This window comes from Nuphar pumila, chromosome 5, assembly GCF_984573655.1.
Source record: "Nuphar pumila chromosome 5, dmNupPumi1.hap1.1, whole genome shotgun sequence".
Lineage (NCBI taxonomy): Eukaryota > Viridiplantae > Streptophyta > Magnoliopsida > Nymphaeales > Nymphaeaceae > Nuphar > Nuphar pumila.
Genome location: NC_143253.1, coordinates 130,374,854 through 130,393,579, shown reverse-complemented (window position 1 = coordinate 130,393,579; position 18,726 = coordinate 130,374,854). Strand labels below are relative to the sequence as shown.

Below are 18,726 nucleotides of genomic sequence, written 5' to 3'. Positions count from 1 at the left end.
TCTCGCCTGGTATATGACCAGACTAAGTCTGGGTTTTCCAGACCGAGTTAGTCTATAGTGAGCTGAGACAGAGAGCAAAAACTCTCTGGCTTACTCCTACCTTGACCTGACTCGGTCTAAGCAATCCCAAACCAGAACCGACTAGAAATGATCCCTTGCAGAGGAGGCAGTTTCACCTAAATCATTTGCTCGAGAGAAGATAAGGTTTGTTGACAAAATCAGTAACCCGACTGACATTAAGAAGCCGAAGAACGAACCCTCTAATATTAAGCCATTCTTTATTTCATTAATTAATGACCTTATGCAACTTAGTTTGTTGAGCCCTCTAATGTTAAGTTATGTTCTATGAATGTTTTGTAATATGTTCATTTTCTAATCAATGAAATGAATATATGTATGAGCAGGTTTATTTTTGAATAACTGTAATGGATATATATGAATGAACATGTTCATTTTTGAATGAATGAAATGAATATATGTATAACCACGATTAGTTTGAATAAATTGAATAAAGTTGTATCACACCCTCTTATTAAAATATAGATTTGCATATTTTTTTTTCAAACCTCATGAAGTCCATATAAAATATAGAAAAAAATGACCAATATTTGCGATGATGAGAATGTCCGCATAAAATATATGCGAGGATGAGTAAGTCTGCATAACATATATGCAAGGATGAGTAAGTTCACATATGTTTTATGCGTACTTCCTCATCCTCACAAATATTAATCATTTTTCCTATATTTTATGAAGACTTTCTCATCCTCGCATAAAATATGTGGACTTGTTTGTATTCATTCTATTCTTTCACAAAATATAGAGGCTTATACATTGCATTCATTTTATTTTTTCATAAAATGAATTTGCTCATACATTACAGTCATTCTATTCTTTCACAAAATAAAGTTGCTCATATATTACAATTATTTCATTCTTTTACAAAATGAAGTTGCTCACGCATTTGATGTTCATACATTGCATTTATTTCATTCTTTCACAAAATGAAGTTGCTCATACAATGCATTCATATCATTCTTTTACAAAATGAATAAATAGTAATACATTGCATTCATTTTTTTCTTTCACAAAATGAGTCACTCATACATTGCATTTATTTCATTCTTTCACAATAATATTACTTCTCACTGCCTCATTGATGGAGAGAAAACAAAGTATGTATAGAGGTACCTCCATCTCTTGGACTTCAAAAATGATGCATATTACTACGTCTTTATTAAAAAAAAATATAATATATCATCGTTGATTCTACACTCTATGTTATTCTACTGAATTTTTCTATCTCACCCATACCATGTGATCGAACACTGACTATGAGATACGTTGACTTTGTGTTGATGGAAAGAAAATACAATATACCATCAATTCTATATCATCATTGTCCAACACATCTATCCAGTTATCACAGTTTGTTAAAGCCACATACCCCCATCGATTCTACATCATCGTTCATGTTCTGTATGATGATAATGGGTTGCGAACTCTCATTTTCTATCTCACCCATACCATAAGATGCGTTTACCGAAAAAACTCATCATCGATGAAATGTTGATGATCTTCTCACCGCTGATGCTTGGCCCTGCAAAAATGACCATAATTTTTTACTGGTTAGAGACCACAAAAATCATAGATTTTGTGAAATCCTAGTTTTGCTTTTATACTATGCTTGTACAGGAAACCACTTATTTTATAAGAATATCACATCTAATTGTGCAGAGAGATGCAAATATGTCATATCCCAAAATTATTTATGCTTGCAATACAAAATAAACATTTTTTTCATGAAAATAATATTTTATAGGTACTAGATATATACAAAATTAATAAGGTATTTACGAAGTTACGATCATAAGGAGGTTCACAAAACTTGTTTTTGTGCGTTTCATGAAGAGCACAAAAAATATTTGCAAATGTACATTTAAGTGAGGGTTAAAGAAATAAAAAAAAAGTTCACAAATATTATTAAGTAAGAGAGTTTAAAAGGATGTTCACAAATATTATTATGTGAGTGCTTCGTGAAGATCATAAAACATACATTTAAGTGAGGGTTAAAGAAAGGAGAAAAGAAGTTTGCAAATATTATTGAGTGAGAGGGTTCATGTCCGCAAAAAAAAAATGTACGGCCCTCCTTTAGGTGAGATTTAATGATACCCAATGAGCGGAGCGTGCCAACTTCGTGAGTTTTGCACGTACAAAAGGTAAAAAGATCTTTGGCTAGTTGCAGTTTCAGTTTTTAGGAAAATAAGTCATTGCTACCGTACAATACAATCATTTTTCGATATATAATAGGACCATCTCCATCTTGTGTAAGCGCTTGAGCTGAAATATTTTTTTTTCTAAATATATTGTTTCATGTTATAAAAGATTCTATCAAATTCAAAAGAACGAGTTATTTTTTGTCCAATATTTTAGAAGATTGGAGTTTTATTTTTTGTTTGGTTTTAACTTTATTTTCTTCATGACACTCTTTAAACGGAGTTTGCTCCTCACAGAAATTCATGTCTCTTCCCTTTTGCGGGCCTCCCAGTACACTAGGATTGCAGTTTAAAGCCCTAAGGGCTCCGCTCATGTGGTAGGGGTGACTTGTAAATGACCAAGTTGATGAGACATCACAGGTTCGAAACTCACAGGTTGCATCATTTGCCTTCAATGTTGAAGCTGGGTGTACTCCTTGGAGGGACCTCAAGAGTTTAATCATTCAACCGGAGGCTAACCAGCACTGCAGTCGGTGATGAAAATGAAGGGGGGGAGGGTTCCTTGGACTATCTTGAAAAAAAAGAGAGAAGCATTTTGCAACCATCAACACAGGATCTGCTTTAACCAATTCACAGCAATCCGAATTGGACCCACATTATTGGATAAGTGAAATCTAACTTAATATGGTACATATCTAGAACATATTTGATTGAGTCTATACTGATTTGGATCCATAAGTAGCTATTGAGCCGCAGATCCAGGTTGGAATGAGGTCTAACTCGAGCCATTACCTTTTCTATATAAAATAGTGGAGAATTCCCTTTTCAAGGGATATCGCACCATGGAAGTCCAAACAATTAGGGGTATCAACGGGTCCTGTTTACCCGCACCCGATCTGTACCAAACCCTATAGGGTCTGGGTATGGTGATAAATAATTAAGAAGACCCTATTATGACCCAGGTCCGGACCTGAAAGTCTGATTAATACATGAATCAGGGTATAGTTTGTGAAATTTTATATCAGACCTGGGTCGGACCCGAGTTTCGATTAAGACCTGCAATTTTTCAATGTAAAAATGATAAAAAAAATTATTTTACCCTTTTGGTTCTTATTGGGTCTGGTATGGTTTCTCTTATGATGGATCTGATTATACCCAGGTGCAGATCCAATACCATACCCAAAAATCGGGCCAGGTCTAGTTCCACCTGGGTCCGAACCAAACCCGACCCGTTGATACCCCTACAGACAATATCTGAATTTAGAACCCGTTATGTGGTTTAAATGAAGTCCACGCCTTAGCATTGAAAAGTCAGATCCAGTGATGGGTCAAACCTGACTGACCCACATTCGACCCGTTTGCAACCTTATCTTCAGTTCACGTGTTAAGTGTGCTTTTGCATATTTTCCTTCACGTGGAAGACCATGTGCATAGGACCTTTTTGTTTTTAACATCTTTTTTCTAATTTTTTGTTATCGGTTGCAGCCAATCAAAGATATATCGTCCTACGTTTTTTTGGTATGCCACAAAAAAGTTATTATTTTTTTTAAAGTTATTTTTGCCAAAGACTAAACTTGTATACCAATTGTTGGCCGGTAAGAGTGATATATTAACAATTTAGTGTCTTATTAAAAAACTGTTTAGTGTGCCTAGGATTCCAATCAAATTATTTGGAAGAGAAAAATTATTTTTTAGTAATTATTTTGATAATTATGATTAGTGCAATCTAGGCAAAGTGATATATATATTTAATATAAGAAAATTAGTTCCTCCTTATTGTCCATATGGTGGGCACAATGCTGATTTTTGATGTTTCGGGTCATGTTTGGCAAATCTAACCCCACGGATATGTTTAGCATGATCCATTTGCTAGGAATCAACTTTTGGATCATACTTTTTCCACAAAAAATAAGATTTTTTGATTTTTAAAATTTATCAAAATCCTCAGGCACAAAAATACAGTTCATATTAAACAGAAAACTTGATTAACTAAAAATCAAGAATTCTTGTTAAATTTATTTGATCAAAAATATGATTCTTAATGAATAAGTAATGATAAACACATCTATTAAGTTTGGATTAAGCAAAAAACACATGTAAGTGCATTACTTATATATAATTTTCTGAAAAAAATAGTGATTTTTGTATAAAATGCACCGTGAATAAAAGATATGAGGTGCGAGTAGACAAAAAGCAAGTGTTGTATTTTGGGTGACCGAATTAAGCAACAAAAAAGATCATCATAAAATAATCATACCACCCCTAAGAACAATCACAATATTCCTTTAATATTCACCAGCTTGATTTTGTTGAATATGAGAGCATTTTTGTCGATTTTATTTTTTCTATAAAACATGACATAGCGAAACTGAGATTCACCTACTGTTTTAGGCAAACGAAACTGAGATTTGCCTATATAGTTTTAGTGAAACTTAACATTTTAGCAAAACTCAACCGCCAACAAAACCGAGTTTTGCCTATAATTTTTAGTGAAACTCAATCACAATAAAATATCGATTGAAATGCATTTAAATTCTAAAATATTCAATAACTGAAGAGAATATATGAAAAAATATAATAAATCATTGTATTAGGTAATTAGAGTTCAGATTGCCAAAAGAGAAATAAAGAGGTGTAAAGGAAGAACAAATGTCTGAATCCTAACTTCAATTGTTTAACTCTCAATCGATATCTCATGCAAAGAAGACTCAATGTTGATAAGGATCATGTCACAAAGTCATGCTTGCTCTCTTCTCAAAGTTGCATGGCATAAAAAAAAAATAAGCATTAATGATAAAAAAAGAACTAAATAAGCAGATTTACAGTCTTTACTTCTTGAATATTCATTAAATGTCTCAACCTGAATTGTGTAGGCCGAGTTTAGCCGATTCAAGCCGAGCTGACGATGAGTTAAAAAAAAAAGTTTCTCAGTTGGTAACTCATTTGGTACCTATTTCAAAAAGTATCATTCTAGTTAACCAATTAAGCTATTTGTCTCAATGAGTTTTACCAACCTTAGTACTGGTAATGAATGGTAGTAGGCAGGGGTGGCAATCGGGTCGTGTTGGTGGGTCAGCATACCTTCAATACGAGCCCGACCCGTTTATTAAACTGGTCGGCTGTGGCAAACATGAACCCAACCCATTTATTAAACGGGTAACCCAATACGACACGGTTAACCCATTTAATAAATGGGTCGGGTCGGGTAAACGGGTTGGCGGGTCGGGTTCGGGTAAATGGGTTGATGGGCGGCTTGACGGGTCGGGTACGAGTAAACGGGTTGGGGTCGCAGGTCAGGTTCAGGTAAACGAGTTGACCCGCCTGCCTAACCCGTTTGTTAAACGGGTCAGCCAGGTTGGCATACCCCTAACACGAACCCGACCCGTTTAATAAACGGGTTAGGCGGGTCGACCTGTTTACGACACGAACTCGTTTAAGCTAAATCTGAACCCGGCTAAGAAGTGGGTTGGCAGGTCGTGTCAGATTTTGCCACCCCTAGTAGTAGAGATGGCAATGGACTGGGCCGGGGGTCGGGGACAAGGTCTCTACCCCCACCCCGTTTCAAAATCCGAACCTTCATCCTCGCTTCCATCCCTGCACGGGGATGGATTTTAACCTCCACCCCCACCTTCATCTCTGTTTCATGTCCTCCATCCCTGGTCCAAACGAGGGCGAGGTGGGGCAGGGCTCCATTTCCCCTTAGTCTATAGTCATCCCTTAAAGGATTGGGGGCGGGGCGGGGCGGGGCGGGGCTAGGCGGGGATGGAGCAGGGCGGGGAAAAGTGTAAGTTCATCCTTGCACGGGGATAGATTTTAACCTTCATCCTCGCCTCCATCCCTCTTTCATGCCCTTCATCCCCGGTCCAAATGGAGCGAAGCCACGTTGTCCTCCGGTCCACTGCCATATGATGGTGTAGGGATAACGGGGATGGAGTTAAAGAAATAAAAACAGTTGTAAAAAAAAGTTTCACAACTCAGATTTGTTAGTCAATGTGTCAACTAAACTGAGTTTTACTATTTCAATGTCTCAGATCGAATTTCATTGAAATGACTGGTTTTGTTATTCATCAATTTTGTTGAAAAGGTGAATTTCTTTAAAACTGTATAGGCGAATCTCAGATTTGTTGGAGACGAATTTTGCTGAAATAGTGAGTTTCACCTGAAATAGTTTAGGGGAATCTCACTTTTCTGAAACAAAAATCAAACAGGTGAGTATTTGAGAAATATTGCAATATCTTGCTGTTATTATGTAAAATAACGTTATTTAAATTTTAAAAGGGTGATACGATCAGTTACAGAAATATTATCTTTTATTGTTAAAAAGTCAAAAGCGGAAGATTGACGAGTATGTTATGAAGCGACAGTGACTAAAATATCGATTTATAAAAAGCGGAGGATAATTTCAGCAAAAGTGTCTTACCCTCTTTCTAACGAGTGATACCAAAAGGAAGAAAAAGAGAAAGAGAACACCTGGATTTCCCCTTTTGCGGTTTCGCCATAAAAAAAGGAAACATAAATACATCCCGTGTGACATCCAAACTCGACGACGCCAACTCCCCCATTTTCTCTTTCTCCTTTCTTTTTGGGAACCGATTCCTTCTTCTCTCGGGAGAACCCCAATTTCTGGTTTTCCCCATTTCCGGCAACTCTATTGTCCACCACCACCATCCGATTCCCAATCCGGTTCGTTTTCGGGCGATATCGGGAAAGAATCGCGCTCTCCGACACCGTTTCCGTTTCCCGGTAAGCAACGATTTCCCCTTTCGTGCATTCTTGGTTTTGTTTGTTTTTTTCTTGGGACATCCGAATCAGGATTTCTATTTTTCTATTTTTTTGTTTCGTTTTTTTTTTGCTGATGATTTTTTACGGAAAGATCGGGCGTTGGAGGCTGTCGGTAGCGATTCACGTGAGATATTGTGGGTTTTCTTCTTTTTTGGGATTTTGGAAGTTCTGGAAATTCCGGGGCTTTCTGTTGTTGATCGTTTTGGTCTCTCTTTGGACGCGTTTTGGTTCGTCACTGTATTGCGTTTGAGGTCACGCTTTATGTTCAATTGTGTATGTTTTCTGATTTGAACGGGTTTTGACTTAAATTGTGATGTTCGTTTTTCATTCGAGTGGGGCTGTGTTCCATGTGGTTACTTGATCAGTGCTAAATTGTGGAAATGGAGGGTCTAGAAAGGGGAAAGAACTCAAAATTCTGCCGTGGGGTTATTGTAGATGCTTCATTTCGAATAGTTAACTGGAATTTTGTTGGATTTAGTTTTGGGATTTTAGAGGGTCCTGCATTTAGTTACAAAACTGATGGAGTACATAGGATGTCATTACTGCGTGTTACGGCTGTTTACTAGGTCGCTGCCTGGGGTTTGAATTACAGTAATGAATGCTTAAATATTTATGTTAATGAGTTTCACAGTTCTTTGCTTTTGATCCATTGTGTTAGGGATGATTGTGAGTATCGATGGATGTGTTTATCTGAGGTGTAGTGGTCTGAGTTACGGGTTTAGAGTGCATAATCGTACGAATTGGTGGCTGATACTGGTTATCTCTTCTTGACAGATTTCCAGTTCCTAACGGCATTGGCTTCCAACTTTTGGTTAATTGGTTGTCGCAATTATTGGCTCGTTTCATAGAACGAGCATGAGTGTAAACTCTATTCATGGTTGAGGAATATGAGCGAATTTTTAAGTGGTTACTAGTTATCTTATACTTCCTGTATGATGGCCACCTGTTGCTCTTTGCAATTGTCTTATGAATTTGGCATCTATAAACACCATGGACAGTCTATTAAATTTAAGGTATGTGGCATGCTTCTTATGGTGTTTTATGTGTTTGATGTTGATATGTTTAGTTTGTTGTGTACTTGGTTGAGCTGACTATGTTACTGAAAATCCTCCAGAGATTGGTTAGAAATAGGCGGATGCACTCGTTAAGTTCTCCCCTTTCTTCACAAGCCTCGGTATGATAACTTCTCTATGAAGATTTGAGCTCTTTTTGATTTCATGTCTTGCTTTTGATTTTCCATGTAATGAAATCCTTTGGAACTTAAGGTCTTAGTCCCATTCTATATTCGATGTATGCAATCTTCTTCAAATAAGAACTTCTTGATTTCCTGAATACTTGCGACACCTGACATAGTTCTTCCAATGTAACCAGAAGAAAAGGAAATAAAAGCCATCTTTCTGTATTGAAACTCGACAGAGCTTTGTGTGTGTTGTCCTTTTGGATTAGTAACTTTGTGGATGAAGAATTCCCAAAAAGGAAACATTGGTGGGTGAAAGAATTAGTTCCAAAGCTGGAGAAGCACTGAAAAAATAATAGCAGAAGAAAAACACAACATACTATCAAGGCAGAATGTGTTCCGTGTATGAAACCTTTTTTGTCAGCTTCTGTGAACGCCCATTGAGGTTGAGGTTGGACTGCAGACTGCAGTATAAAGTTTTTTGCATGTGTAATCATAAGATCTACACATTTTTGCATTGTAACTATTTCTTTTATTTCCTAAAATTTGTTTATATTTGAATTGACCGTATGTACTCACATTCATTGAGATCGGAGTTGCAACCTCAATACTTACTACGTGTGTAATCTGGTAGGGTTTACAAGTTGTAGCTTTGTGACAGTTTTTTTTTTTTTTAATTTTTTTATATTCCTCACAAAAATTTGTTCCTTATTTTTTTAACTTTTATGGAAAATGTGATTTTACTCTCTCTCTCTCTCTGCATGTAAGTTTGAGTTTTTGCTAGCGTCATAGAAAGGATGAAAGTTTCCTTCCAATGATTAAGCATTGTTAGTGCATGTGTATATGATGTATGTATGCATGAATATGTATGTTAAGGATGGGCATGCACATTGTGTATGTGGGGGGTTTATATAGTTCACTTTCTATTACTATCTGCCAAATTCAGCCAGCCAGCACATGGAAGATAAAAAAATAATGCTACTTAAAAGTTAAAACTGTGAAAATCATTTTTTTTTTGAGTTCCTTCTCTGACAATGTTTATTGTTGGACAAATAAAGTAGTGCTATTTAAACTGTAAAAACCTTTTTTTTCCTTTTGGAAGTCCTGCTTTGACAATGATTATTGTTGGACTTGTCTGGACTAATACACCTGCCTTGGGACCTCAATGTTGGGATCTGGCACAATTTGTGAAGAATCTGTGCTGTCTTGATGCTAAGTGAAACTCCATAGGCTTCTATATCTGACTTGAATTTTCCTTGTGACATTGTCACATATGGAGGAATCTTTAGTTTGTCATGATGTAGGTAATACTAATAAAGTATGGCTCATTTCTGGACCTATTTAAAATTTGAAGATATTGGTAGCATGATTTACTAATTTTTCATGTTGAACATTTTAACATAAACTGGGCTGTTCTTCATTATGCCCATGATCTGTTATCATTAACATTGAATACAACATTAGTTTTTCTACATTCTCCTTTTAGTGGCAAGTAATTCAACTTGGTTCCTAACTAAAAAAGTTTGAAACTAACAATTTGTGGAGATAACATTTTTCAGTTGTCTGTGAAGTTTAAATCATTGGGCATACTCATCAGCATCGCTGATATTTTGCAAATATCTTGATGTTAATGTTATTTTTTTGTAAAAATGGATAAGGCATGTGAAATATCGTGATATTTTCAAAATATTGCCATAATACAAATATATCCTGATATACTAAAAATATTCTTATTTTCTTGCTTCTATATTATATATATTCTTATTATTTGTTACATATATATTTTAAAAGTCTTTTAAGCATTTCTTTATATTTTTGTAAAACCTATTGCTTTCTTTCCTTTTGTATTTTTTATGTATTTCTTATTATTCAAAATACCAAGATTTTCTTGGGGAAAAAACACTTCTTTCAAAATCTTCCAAGAAAAACCCTTGCTAAGAAATAGCCAAGACTGATACTGATGACCATGCCTTTGAGTCATCCAATAGTTTGCTATGCATGTTAAGACTCCACAACTATGCTAAATAGAAAGTTACTGCCAGTTGACTCCATCTGTTATGCTGTGGCTACTGTCTAAAGGCTTGTTTTCGATCAATCTTGGTCGGACCTGCCAAAATTGATGCTAGTGAGGTTTTGTTTAGAAGTATCTGATTTGACATAGTGGCCAGTCTATATGCCATGGGACCATACTTGGGTTTCATTCAATTTTGTAGTTTTTGTGAATTTAGATCACTACAGGACATAATTGTTATTTTCTGTTGTTCTTAGACTTGAGTTTGGTGTTAAAAGTGGGTTTTGAAACGAACATGTTGTTACTTCACAGAGAACAGATGTGTGGAGCCTGCATCTTTTGGACCAGATTCACAAGCCTATACATGTCTCTCCTAAGTATAGTGTACTCACCTGCCGATCATTTTTCATGCAAGGACGGGGAGATGAGATTTATAAAGCTGCTGTTTTGGCTTTCTCTAGGTAATGATCTCTTTCTATGCCACTTATGTTTTTCTTTCTTTCTTTATTTTTTAAGACTAAAAGAAAGGCTGACTAACATGGATCCTGACCAAGTTGAATTTGATGGGCACTGTGCTGTTGGTTGATCATGTTGATATGGACTTGGTATGAGGTGACAATAATTTTTCAACGCTGCGTCTCTGTTCTTTCAGATGTTGTGATTCATAAGAACTTACAAAAGACATTCAGAGGTTGTTTTGTGCTTAATTTCAAATTTTGAGTTATTGATGCACACACATACACAGAATTTCGTCAAATTGATGTTTGTGTAGTGTTTTAAATTCTCAAAGCACTTGAGTACATGCTAGCTCTTCACTTGGTGATTAACTTCTTGCTGAGCTCAAATTGCTGTGCCGTAGGCTTGAACTTTGAAGTTCTGGGAGTCTTTGTAAAATTTCTCTTATTTATGTGGTCTTTGTGATGTCTTACAGGTCATGTAATGCTTTGAGTGGAAGTCCTCTTTTACTTCAGTTGGCTCCAGCAGTTGGAGTCATTGCTTTTGCTCTGTGGGGCTTAGGACCAGTTATGCGTTCTGTTCGTTGCCTCTTCTTCCATGTAAGATATTATGGTCTGCATTTTTGGGTTGTAAGAAAAATATATTCCTTCAACTTAGTTGGCTCATGTACGACAACAATCTCCTGCAGCGCAATGATAATAATTGGAGGAAGAGTAGGACAAATTACATTCTAACCTCATACCTTCAGCCTTTGATGTTATGGACCGGAGCAACACTTGTCTGCAGGTATGCCTATAGGTTTTGTTCTTCAAATGCATTTCCAAAAAAAGTGTAATTCTTTCTGGCTATCTTATTTTCTTCTTACTCTTAATTAACTATTAGAGTGCCATGCCTTGCAGGGTGCTTGATCCAGTAACTCTTCCTACTGAAGCTAGTCAAGCTGTGAAGCAGCGTCTTGTGAATTTTGTTCGGTCATTGTCGACTGTGCTATCATTTGCATATTGCTTCTCAAGGTGCGGTTTTGGTGAATGCAGTTGCAATAATTGATATTTATTGGTTCATTGGTTGTTTAGTGGTGCCTGACCACCAGGTCATGCTTGGTTTTGGATTAGTCAGCGAGCAGAAGTTTTGAGCCCAAAGTTCCTCTAAATTTTGATTTACCTTTGTTTTGAAAAGGTTTGAGCATATCAGTGGCTTATTTATGATTGTTCAATATATTCACTTGACTGTCTGTTGCAGTTTATTTTGATAAGGAGGCTTTCATCAACAAGATGAAGGCCCTCAATTTCATTACTAGGAAAACTTCAGATGCAAAATCCCTCAATTTCATACGAAAAGATGGGGATTCATCATTCTTCCACTAGCCATTTTGCTAAATTCGACGTTCTATTTGCTAGCTGCACTACCAACAAGAATGCCCTATGTCTTTCTAGTCACACATACACACACATAAATGAATATGCTTTCTTTGCCTTCTTTGTCAGTTTTCCCTTTTCTTGCCACTGTGATAATTATTTTTTGTAATTGTATTGCCAAAATGATAACTTAGGCTTTGTCAATTGGATGCTTGTCTTTTCTGGATGCAGCTTGATTCAACAAACACAGAAGTTTTTTATGGAGATAAATGACTCGGAGGATGCTCGAAATGTATGCCCATATTTATTTGACAGTTAGCTAAAATTCTCCCATATTTATTTCCATCGTATTTCATTTTTTTGTGGCACCATCTTTTCATCTTAATCTGGAAATTTCCTGGCCCTATTGCACATGTTCATTTTTTGTTTATATTCTAGTGCAAACTAAATAAAAAGGTAGGTATGTACATGTTTGGCCATATGGCCTTCACATGTTCCAATGTGGGAGTTGGCACCTATAACTTGGTCCTAACAAAGACAGATGCACAACAAACTGTCTGAAGACGTACAATCACTGTGAGGGCTTTTTGGTGTGTTTCTATGTGTGCACAAGCATGTCAGGGACTGGGTTCTATGTGGGGGGAAGGTAGGGGATTATAGTAGTGCCTGAAGGGCTGGGTTCAGTGTCAGGGGGGAGGAAGACAGTGTGTCTTATTTTGGGATAAGTGTCCATTTGGCCTGGTAGTTGCTCTAGTTGTACCGGTTGGGTTACATTTAAACTGGTTGGTTTCATTAACAGCTTATATCCTGACCCTTGTACTGTTACTTGCCCTATATGATTCAGATGGGATTTCAATTTGCTGGAAAAGCCGTTTACACTGCAGTTTGGGTTGCAGCAGTTTCCTTATTCATGGAGTTGTTGGGATTTTCAACCCAGAAATGGTTGACTGCTGGAGGCCTTGGAACAGTATTGCTTACTCTTGCTGGTCGGGAGGTGTGACTAATTTTTCTTGTCCTTGCTTTACTGGAACACCATATCAGTTTTTTGTTGTTTCAGTAGGCTCCTTTCTGTGTGACCAAAAAAATGCTTTGTTGCTTTCTTTTACAGATATTCACAAATTTTTTGTCGAGTGTGATGATTCATGCAACACGGCCATTTGTGGTGAATGAATGGATTCAAACTAAGATTGAAGGCTATGAAGTCTCTGGTACAGTTGAGGTTGGTGGATTTTAGTTAGAGATTGAATTCATTTTGCTGGAATTGCTTTCTTACCTTTCAAAGTACCTCATGAGAAGCTTTGGAACAGCACTGAAAGACCATTTGAATGGGACCCATATTAAAGGTCTAATGTTACTCTATAGTGTTTTTGTTCTAATAGGGGAACCAGAAAGGGGCATCTTTTTCTCTTTTTTTTCTATAGATGGGTGCGTGAGTGCCACCCTGGATGTATGTGGATATCAGAAGTGTTTTATGTGCCTTGGAATGTTATGTTCATCGCATTACCCATGAATGGTATCCATTAGTTACCTGTCACATATTGTTCACATTTTCATTATTCTTTCCTCCTTGCCTTTCAGCATGTGGGTTGGTGGTCACCAACAATTATAAGGGGCGATGATCGGGAGGCAGTTCACATTCCAAACCATAAGTTCACTGTAAGTGTGGTAAGAAATCTCACCCAGAAGACTCATTGGCGGATCAAGACTCACCTTGCAATCAGCCACTTGGATGTGAACAAAATTAACGTGAGTCAGAATTGTCAATTTCACAATTTTATTCATTTAAAGTGGTGACTGTCTTTATGCCTTTATCAGTCATCTTTCTTCTGATGAGGAAGCATGGATTTCTGTTCTCTTTTCCAGAATATTGTTGCAGATATGCGGAAAGTTTTGGCAAAAAATCCTCAAGTTGAGCAGCAAAGACTACACAGAAGAGTATTCCTAGACAATATTGATCCAGAAAACCAGGCTCTTTTGGTATGTGTTAGTCTACTCCACTATTTTCTTTGCCTCCTGAAGATGTAGATCAATGTTGAATTTGGACATAGACCAACTCATGGCAAGCTGTTTAATGAAGTCAATGGTGTACATTTACAAGAGAAGAAAAAAATATGTATGCCAGGAGTCAATGGTGTAGATTTACAAGAGAAGAAAAAAATATCTCTGTAATGAAAACCAGTTATATATTTTCACATCTCAGCACTTCTGATCCTCAGTGATCATTGAACAGCTTCTGCTTATTGATTATATTTTAAAGGAATCATTTGGTTGTATTATCAGTTCTCACAAATCTGATTTTATTTTCTTCTTTTGTGCTTATCTGAATGTCATTCTTTTACACTGAATTTATAGCAAAGTCCAAGCTAAGGGAGTCGTTTTTTTGTTGTAGATCCTTGTATCTTGCTTTGTGAAGACATCACACTTTGAGGAGTACTTGTGTGTCAAGGTAGGATATCTGACTGTTCTTAAATGAAGTATGAAGGGCTATTCATTTATTTACTTTTATGAATGACTTAACATAGTACTGCTGACTTTTTTTTTTTTTTTGGATAAGCGTCTTAATAGTACTTCTGATACATAAACAGGAAGCCATACTTCTTGATCTCCTTAGAGTTATAAGCCATCATCGTGCAAGGCTTGCTACTCCCATTCGAACTGTTCAGAAAATATATGGTGATGCTGACATTGAAAATGTCCCATTTGCTGAGACCATCATTACCAGGGCTGGTGTAAACAATCGTCCATTCCTATTAATTGAACCAAGTTCTAGAATTAATGTTGATGATAAGGCAAAAACACGTTCTGCTCCTGCAAACGAAGAGAATGATGTTAAACCACCGAGCCCAGAGGGCAAGACATCATCTGCTGATGGTGTGGCACAAAGTGGCTCTGAGAACAAGCAAGGAAACAAGAAGTCAATGGACCATGGTAAAGTTGATGGAAATCCTGGAACAAATGCCCCCTCGACATCAAGCACTCCACAGACTGTTAAAGCAACAGCCGTGGGCTCAGAATCAACCAAGGATGGTACGCGCCTTGGTGCTGCTGTTGAGAATCCATCAGCACCGGTGTCTGATAATGGTGGTGAGAAGGTTGATGGTTCCACCACCTCAGGTTCACATGTCAAACTTGAAGGTGAGAGGACAGCAGTTTCTCCAACTCCTACAGCAAGGTCTGCCTTGGAGGAAAACATTGTACTGGGTGTTGCTCTGGACGGGTCCAAAAGGACTTTACCGATCGAAGAAGGGATCAACGAGAACGAGTTAGCAGCTTTTCGCAATGGGAATGGTTCTCCTGTTGGAAAAGATGAGGGGCAGATTCCAGCAGTTCCAGGTGCAGCAGCTGGTGACCCGAGAGAGCAGGACAGATAATGTAAGTTTACGGGGAGTTGCTCTTTGTAAAATTTGATTGTTTGCCTCTTTGAGCAATGCAGTGGGCCGTATTTTTTTTGGCTGGCTGTCTGTAGCATATAAAAATATGAAATATATCTGTTAATGATCACCTTACCTAGCAAATACGTTTTGGTCATTAAAAAAATAGTTAAAAGAATGTTGCAATTAAAAAATTAAAACCGCTATATACTCGCCTGCTTTGCTTTCCTTAAGGTGCGTTTGACACAAGGATGCCAGAAAGGGCAACCGAAAACGGGAATTCAGGTTCATGTGAAATAGGAAACGGAAAACGAATCAAGAAACGAACTGGAAAGTGACTGAAAAATCCGTGGGAAATGTTTAAGAAAAAAATATCTTTAATAACATAATAAATCAATGAAACCAAACATGAGAAACATATATCCCACAAAAGGAAAAGCTTGGAAAATGTGTGGGAAACACATGGGAGACGTGTTTCCCATAGGGTAGGAAATGTGTTTCTCATAAACCTTTTGACATTTTCCAAATGTTTCTCTGAAATGGTTTCCTGCGAAACCTGTTTCACATCCTCTTATAGCGTTTTTGGTAACCCTGGTTTGGCACTGTTGATATCTACAGATCTATAATCTCGGACAAATAGTGGGACCCTTGGGATCTGTGTCCAACTATTTATCCCTGCTTTTTGAGGAGAAAACACACAAAACGGAATATTAAATATGGAAGAAATAATCCTAAAATACAGTAGGTTAATCTTTAATGTTTGTTGAGAAATGGTTAAAACTTAAAAGAGAAACATTGCTACCCCTGTTTTGCAATACTCCTTTCTATTCTCTCTTGAATTGTAGGTATCTATGGACCAGGTATCTCAGCTTCAATTTGGTCGGCAAGCATGAGGGTAGATGTGCAAAAAATGTTAAAAAAAAAGAACTTAAAAAGTTTTTCATTATGATCCTAGCATGCGCTTTCTTTTCCAGCTTTAGGGCGATGTTGCTTTGGCTGGCAGCAGAAATTTCAAAGGCCCAGCGTGTATATAAGGTAAATGTGTGGTATTATCGTAGGTATTGAATTATTGAGCCAAGTCATTGATGCAAGCCATATCAACTCAATCTGTCCATGTAAATGTGTTTATCATAGTTTGGTTTTGCTAGAGATCACACCTTGGATCATGAAAGAAGTCATATAAGAATATATACAATTAGTTGCTAAGCATGATAAACATAAGAAGCTTGGATGTTTTTATCATTCCTTAGACGAAATTACATAAATAAGTTTCGGCACTAAATTATATATATATAGCGAGAGAGAGATGGTAGCTGCTAACTACTTTTCTAGCTAACCGACGGCATGGTCAATTTACTAGGAAACAACACTTGCATCATGTTTTTTTTTTTATGAAAAAAATGATTTTTTAAGTCTTGAATATTTAAGAAAATCTTAGACCATTGATTTTTTAAACCCTATAAAAACCTACCTGTGTATCAGAATTGGATGATTCAAAAGTCGATTCCTATACAGTGAGAGAGAGAGAGACGGTAGCTGCTAACTACTTTTCTAGCTAACTGACGGCATGGTCAATTTACTAGGAAACAACACTTGCATCATGTTTTTTTTTATGAAAAAAATGAATTTTTAAGTCTTGAATATTTAAGAAAATCTTAGACCATCGATTTTTTAAACCTTATAAAAACCTACCTGTGTATCAGACTTGGATGATTCAAAAGTCGATTCCTATAAAATCAATAATGTAGAATGCATCTGGATGGTCAGATTTATGGAAAACATGAAAAAACCTTTAGAAGACCGGTTAGCAACTCCTTCTCTTTCTATATATAAAAATTGATGAGTAGAAATCGCTATTTTCTTAAAAAAAATTTGATTTTTTGTAAATCAAATGTTACAAATGTGATCTACATGATTTATTTAGTAAAAAACTTGTTTTGAACCATGTGATTATAACAAGTAATTAGGTTTTGAAAGTGGTCCAAAAATAAATGGATCACAATGTACCAAAATTTCATAACTCAAAAGATCACATTTTTACAAAAAAAAAAACATGATCCAAGGCTTAATCAACTTGCACATATGATTTCGAGCTCATTAGTTTCTTACTTTCATTAGTAGCAAATATTTTTCTCATATATATATATATACATATACATATACACATACATGTATATACATACATGGTGGTACTGTACCATAACTTTGAGTGGTACACTCTTGATTTACATAGATTTAAGCTCCAAAAATAAAATCTAATATTTGAATGATGTTTAGTATGTTTTATTTGCTATTTTCATGTATTAAATTTGACTCAAATAAGATATTTTATACCATTTCTAAAACTACCCATATTTTCATGAATTGTGAGCCATTAATTTTTCACCATTAAAAAATGAATCTTATGGTATATTAGACTTGATAAAACCTACTAACATATTAAATAAATCATGCTTACCGTTATATTTACCATTTAGTAGGTAGATCAATACAAACAAGAGTACCATCATATATACTCTCCTATATATATATCACAAAAATTACTACAAGGAGAGAGAAAAAATGTTGTGAGTTCTTTTCATAAACAAAATGAACACAAACAATTTTATATATGATTGAGCATGCATGCGAATTTACAGAAATTTGCGATGATCACTTCAAATGCGAACTTCACAACAAATTGCAACATGAAGATCGCCACATATTTGCAGATCTCCTTGAGTATTTGCAAAGTTACACATATTTCAATTAAGTGAGGTTCACAAATTTGGTTACGCGAATTTTGTGAAGTTCACACAAAAAAAATATGTGAATCTACATTTTAGTGAGAGTTTGTGATACCAAGAAAGCATATCCTTCAGCATTTGTGAATTTGGTCATGGGATAGATTTCAAAAATTATTGAGCATTTCAGAAAATGTGTCATTTTATTTGCAGTACAGTCATTTTCTGTAAAATTCGGTGTTATTGAAGGCACATAATTATTGAGTTCATGCTTTATTGACTCAATCTGACCACATAGATATTTTTGTCGGAGATTGCTCAAGCTTAGACCACCTTGAGCGTGTGGCAGGATAAGATTGGGCCCAAAGCTCAAACTTGTATTGAACGAAACAAGTCAAGCTTGAACATGGAAAGCTTGGTGCCAGTTCTAGATGGAACCCAAGAAGTTATGTAGGATTATGGTGCTCTAGATCCCACTCTCTTTAACTGTACTAATTGCTGCACCATGCTCTTTAACTGCCAACCGTAAGTCACCCACGTTCACTCATGTCAATTAATCTATATTTTTCCGTTTGGTGACCTCAAGGGTTTTACTAATCAAAGGCCAGCCAATGTGTGGCTGGCCAGTGATGAGA

At 36.3% G+C, this 18,726-nt stretch overlaps 1 protein-coding gene across 1 annotated transcript; it reads left to right on the top strand.

Moving 5' to 3' along the window:
- The first annotated feature begins 6,715 nt into the window (after positions 1 to 6,715).
- LOC149838723 (mechanosensitive ion channel protein 3, chloroplastic-like) lies at positions 6,716 to 15,512 on the top strand. Its single transcript, XM_090006767.1, has 14 exons — positions 6,716 to 6,959; positions 7,773 to 8,011; positions 8,113 to 8,172; positions 10,499 to 10,647; positions 11,118 to 11,241; positions 11,331 to 11,428; positions 11,542 to 11,655; positions 12,229 to 12,289; positions 12,842 to 12,991; positions 13,106 to 13,216; positions 13,576 to 13,743; positions 13,861 to 13,974; positions 14,387 to 14,443; positions 14,583 to 15,512. Exons 2-14 carry the CDS (start codon positions 7,931 to 7,933, stop codon positions 15,366 to 15,368), a joined length of 2,073 nt encoding a protein of 690 aa, XP_089862893.1. The 5' UTR covers positions 6,716 to 6,959; positions 7,773 to 7,930; the 3' UTR covers positions 15,369 to 15,512.
- The last annotated feature ends 3,214 nt before the right edge of the window (positions 15,513 to 18,726 follow it).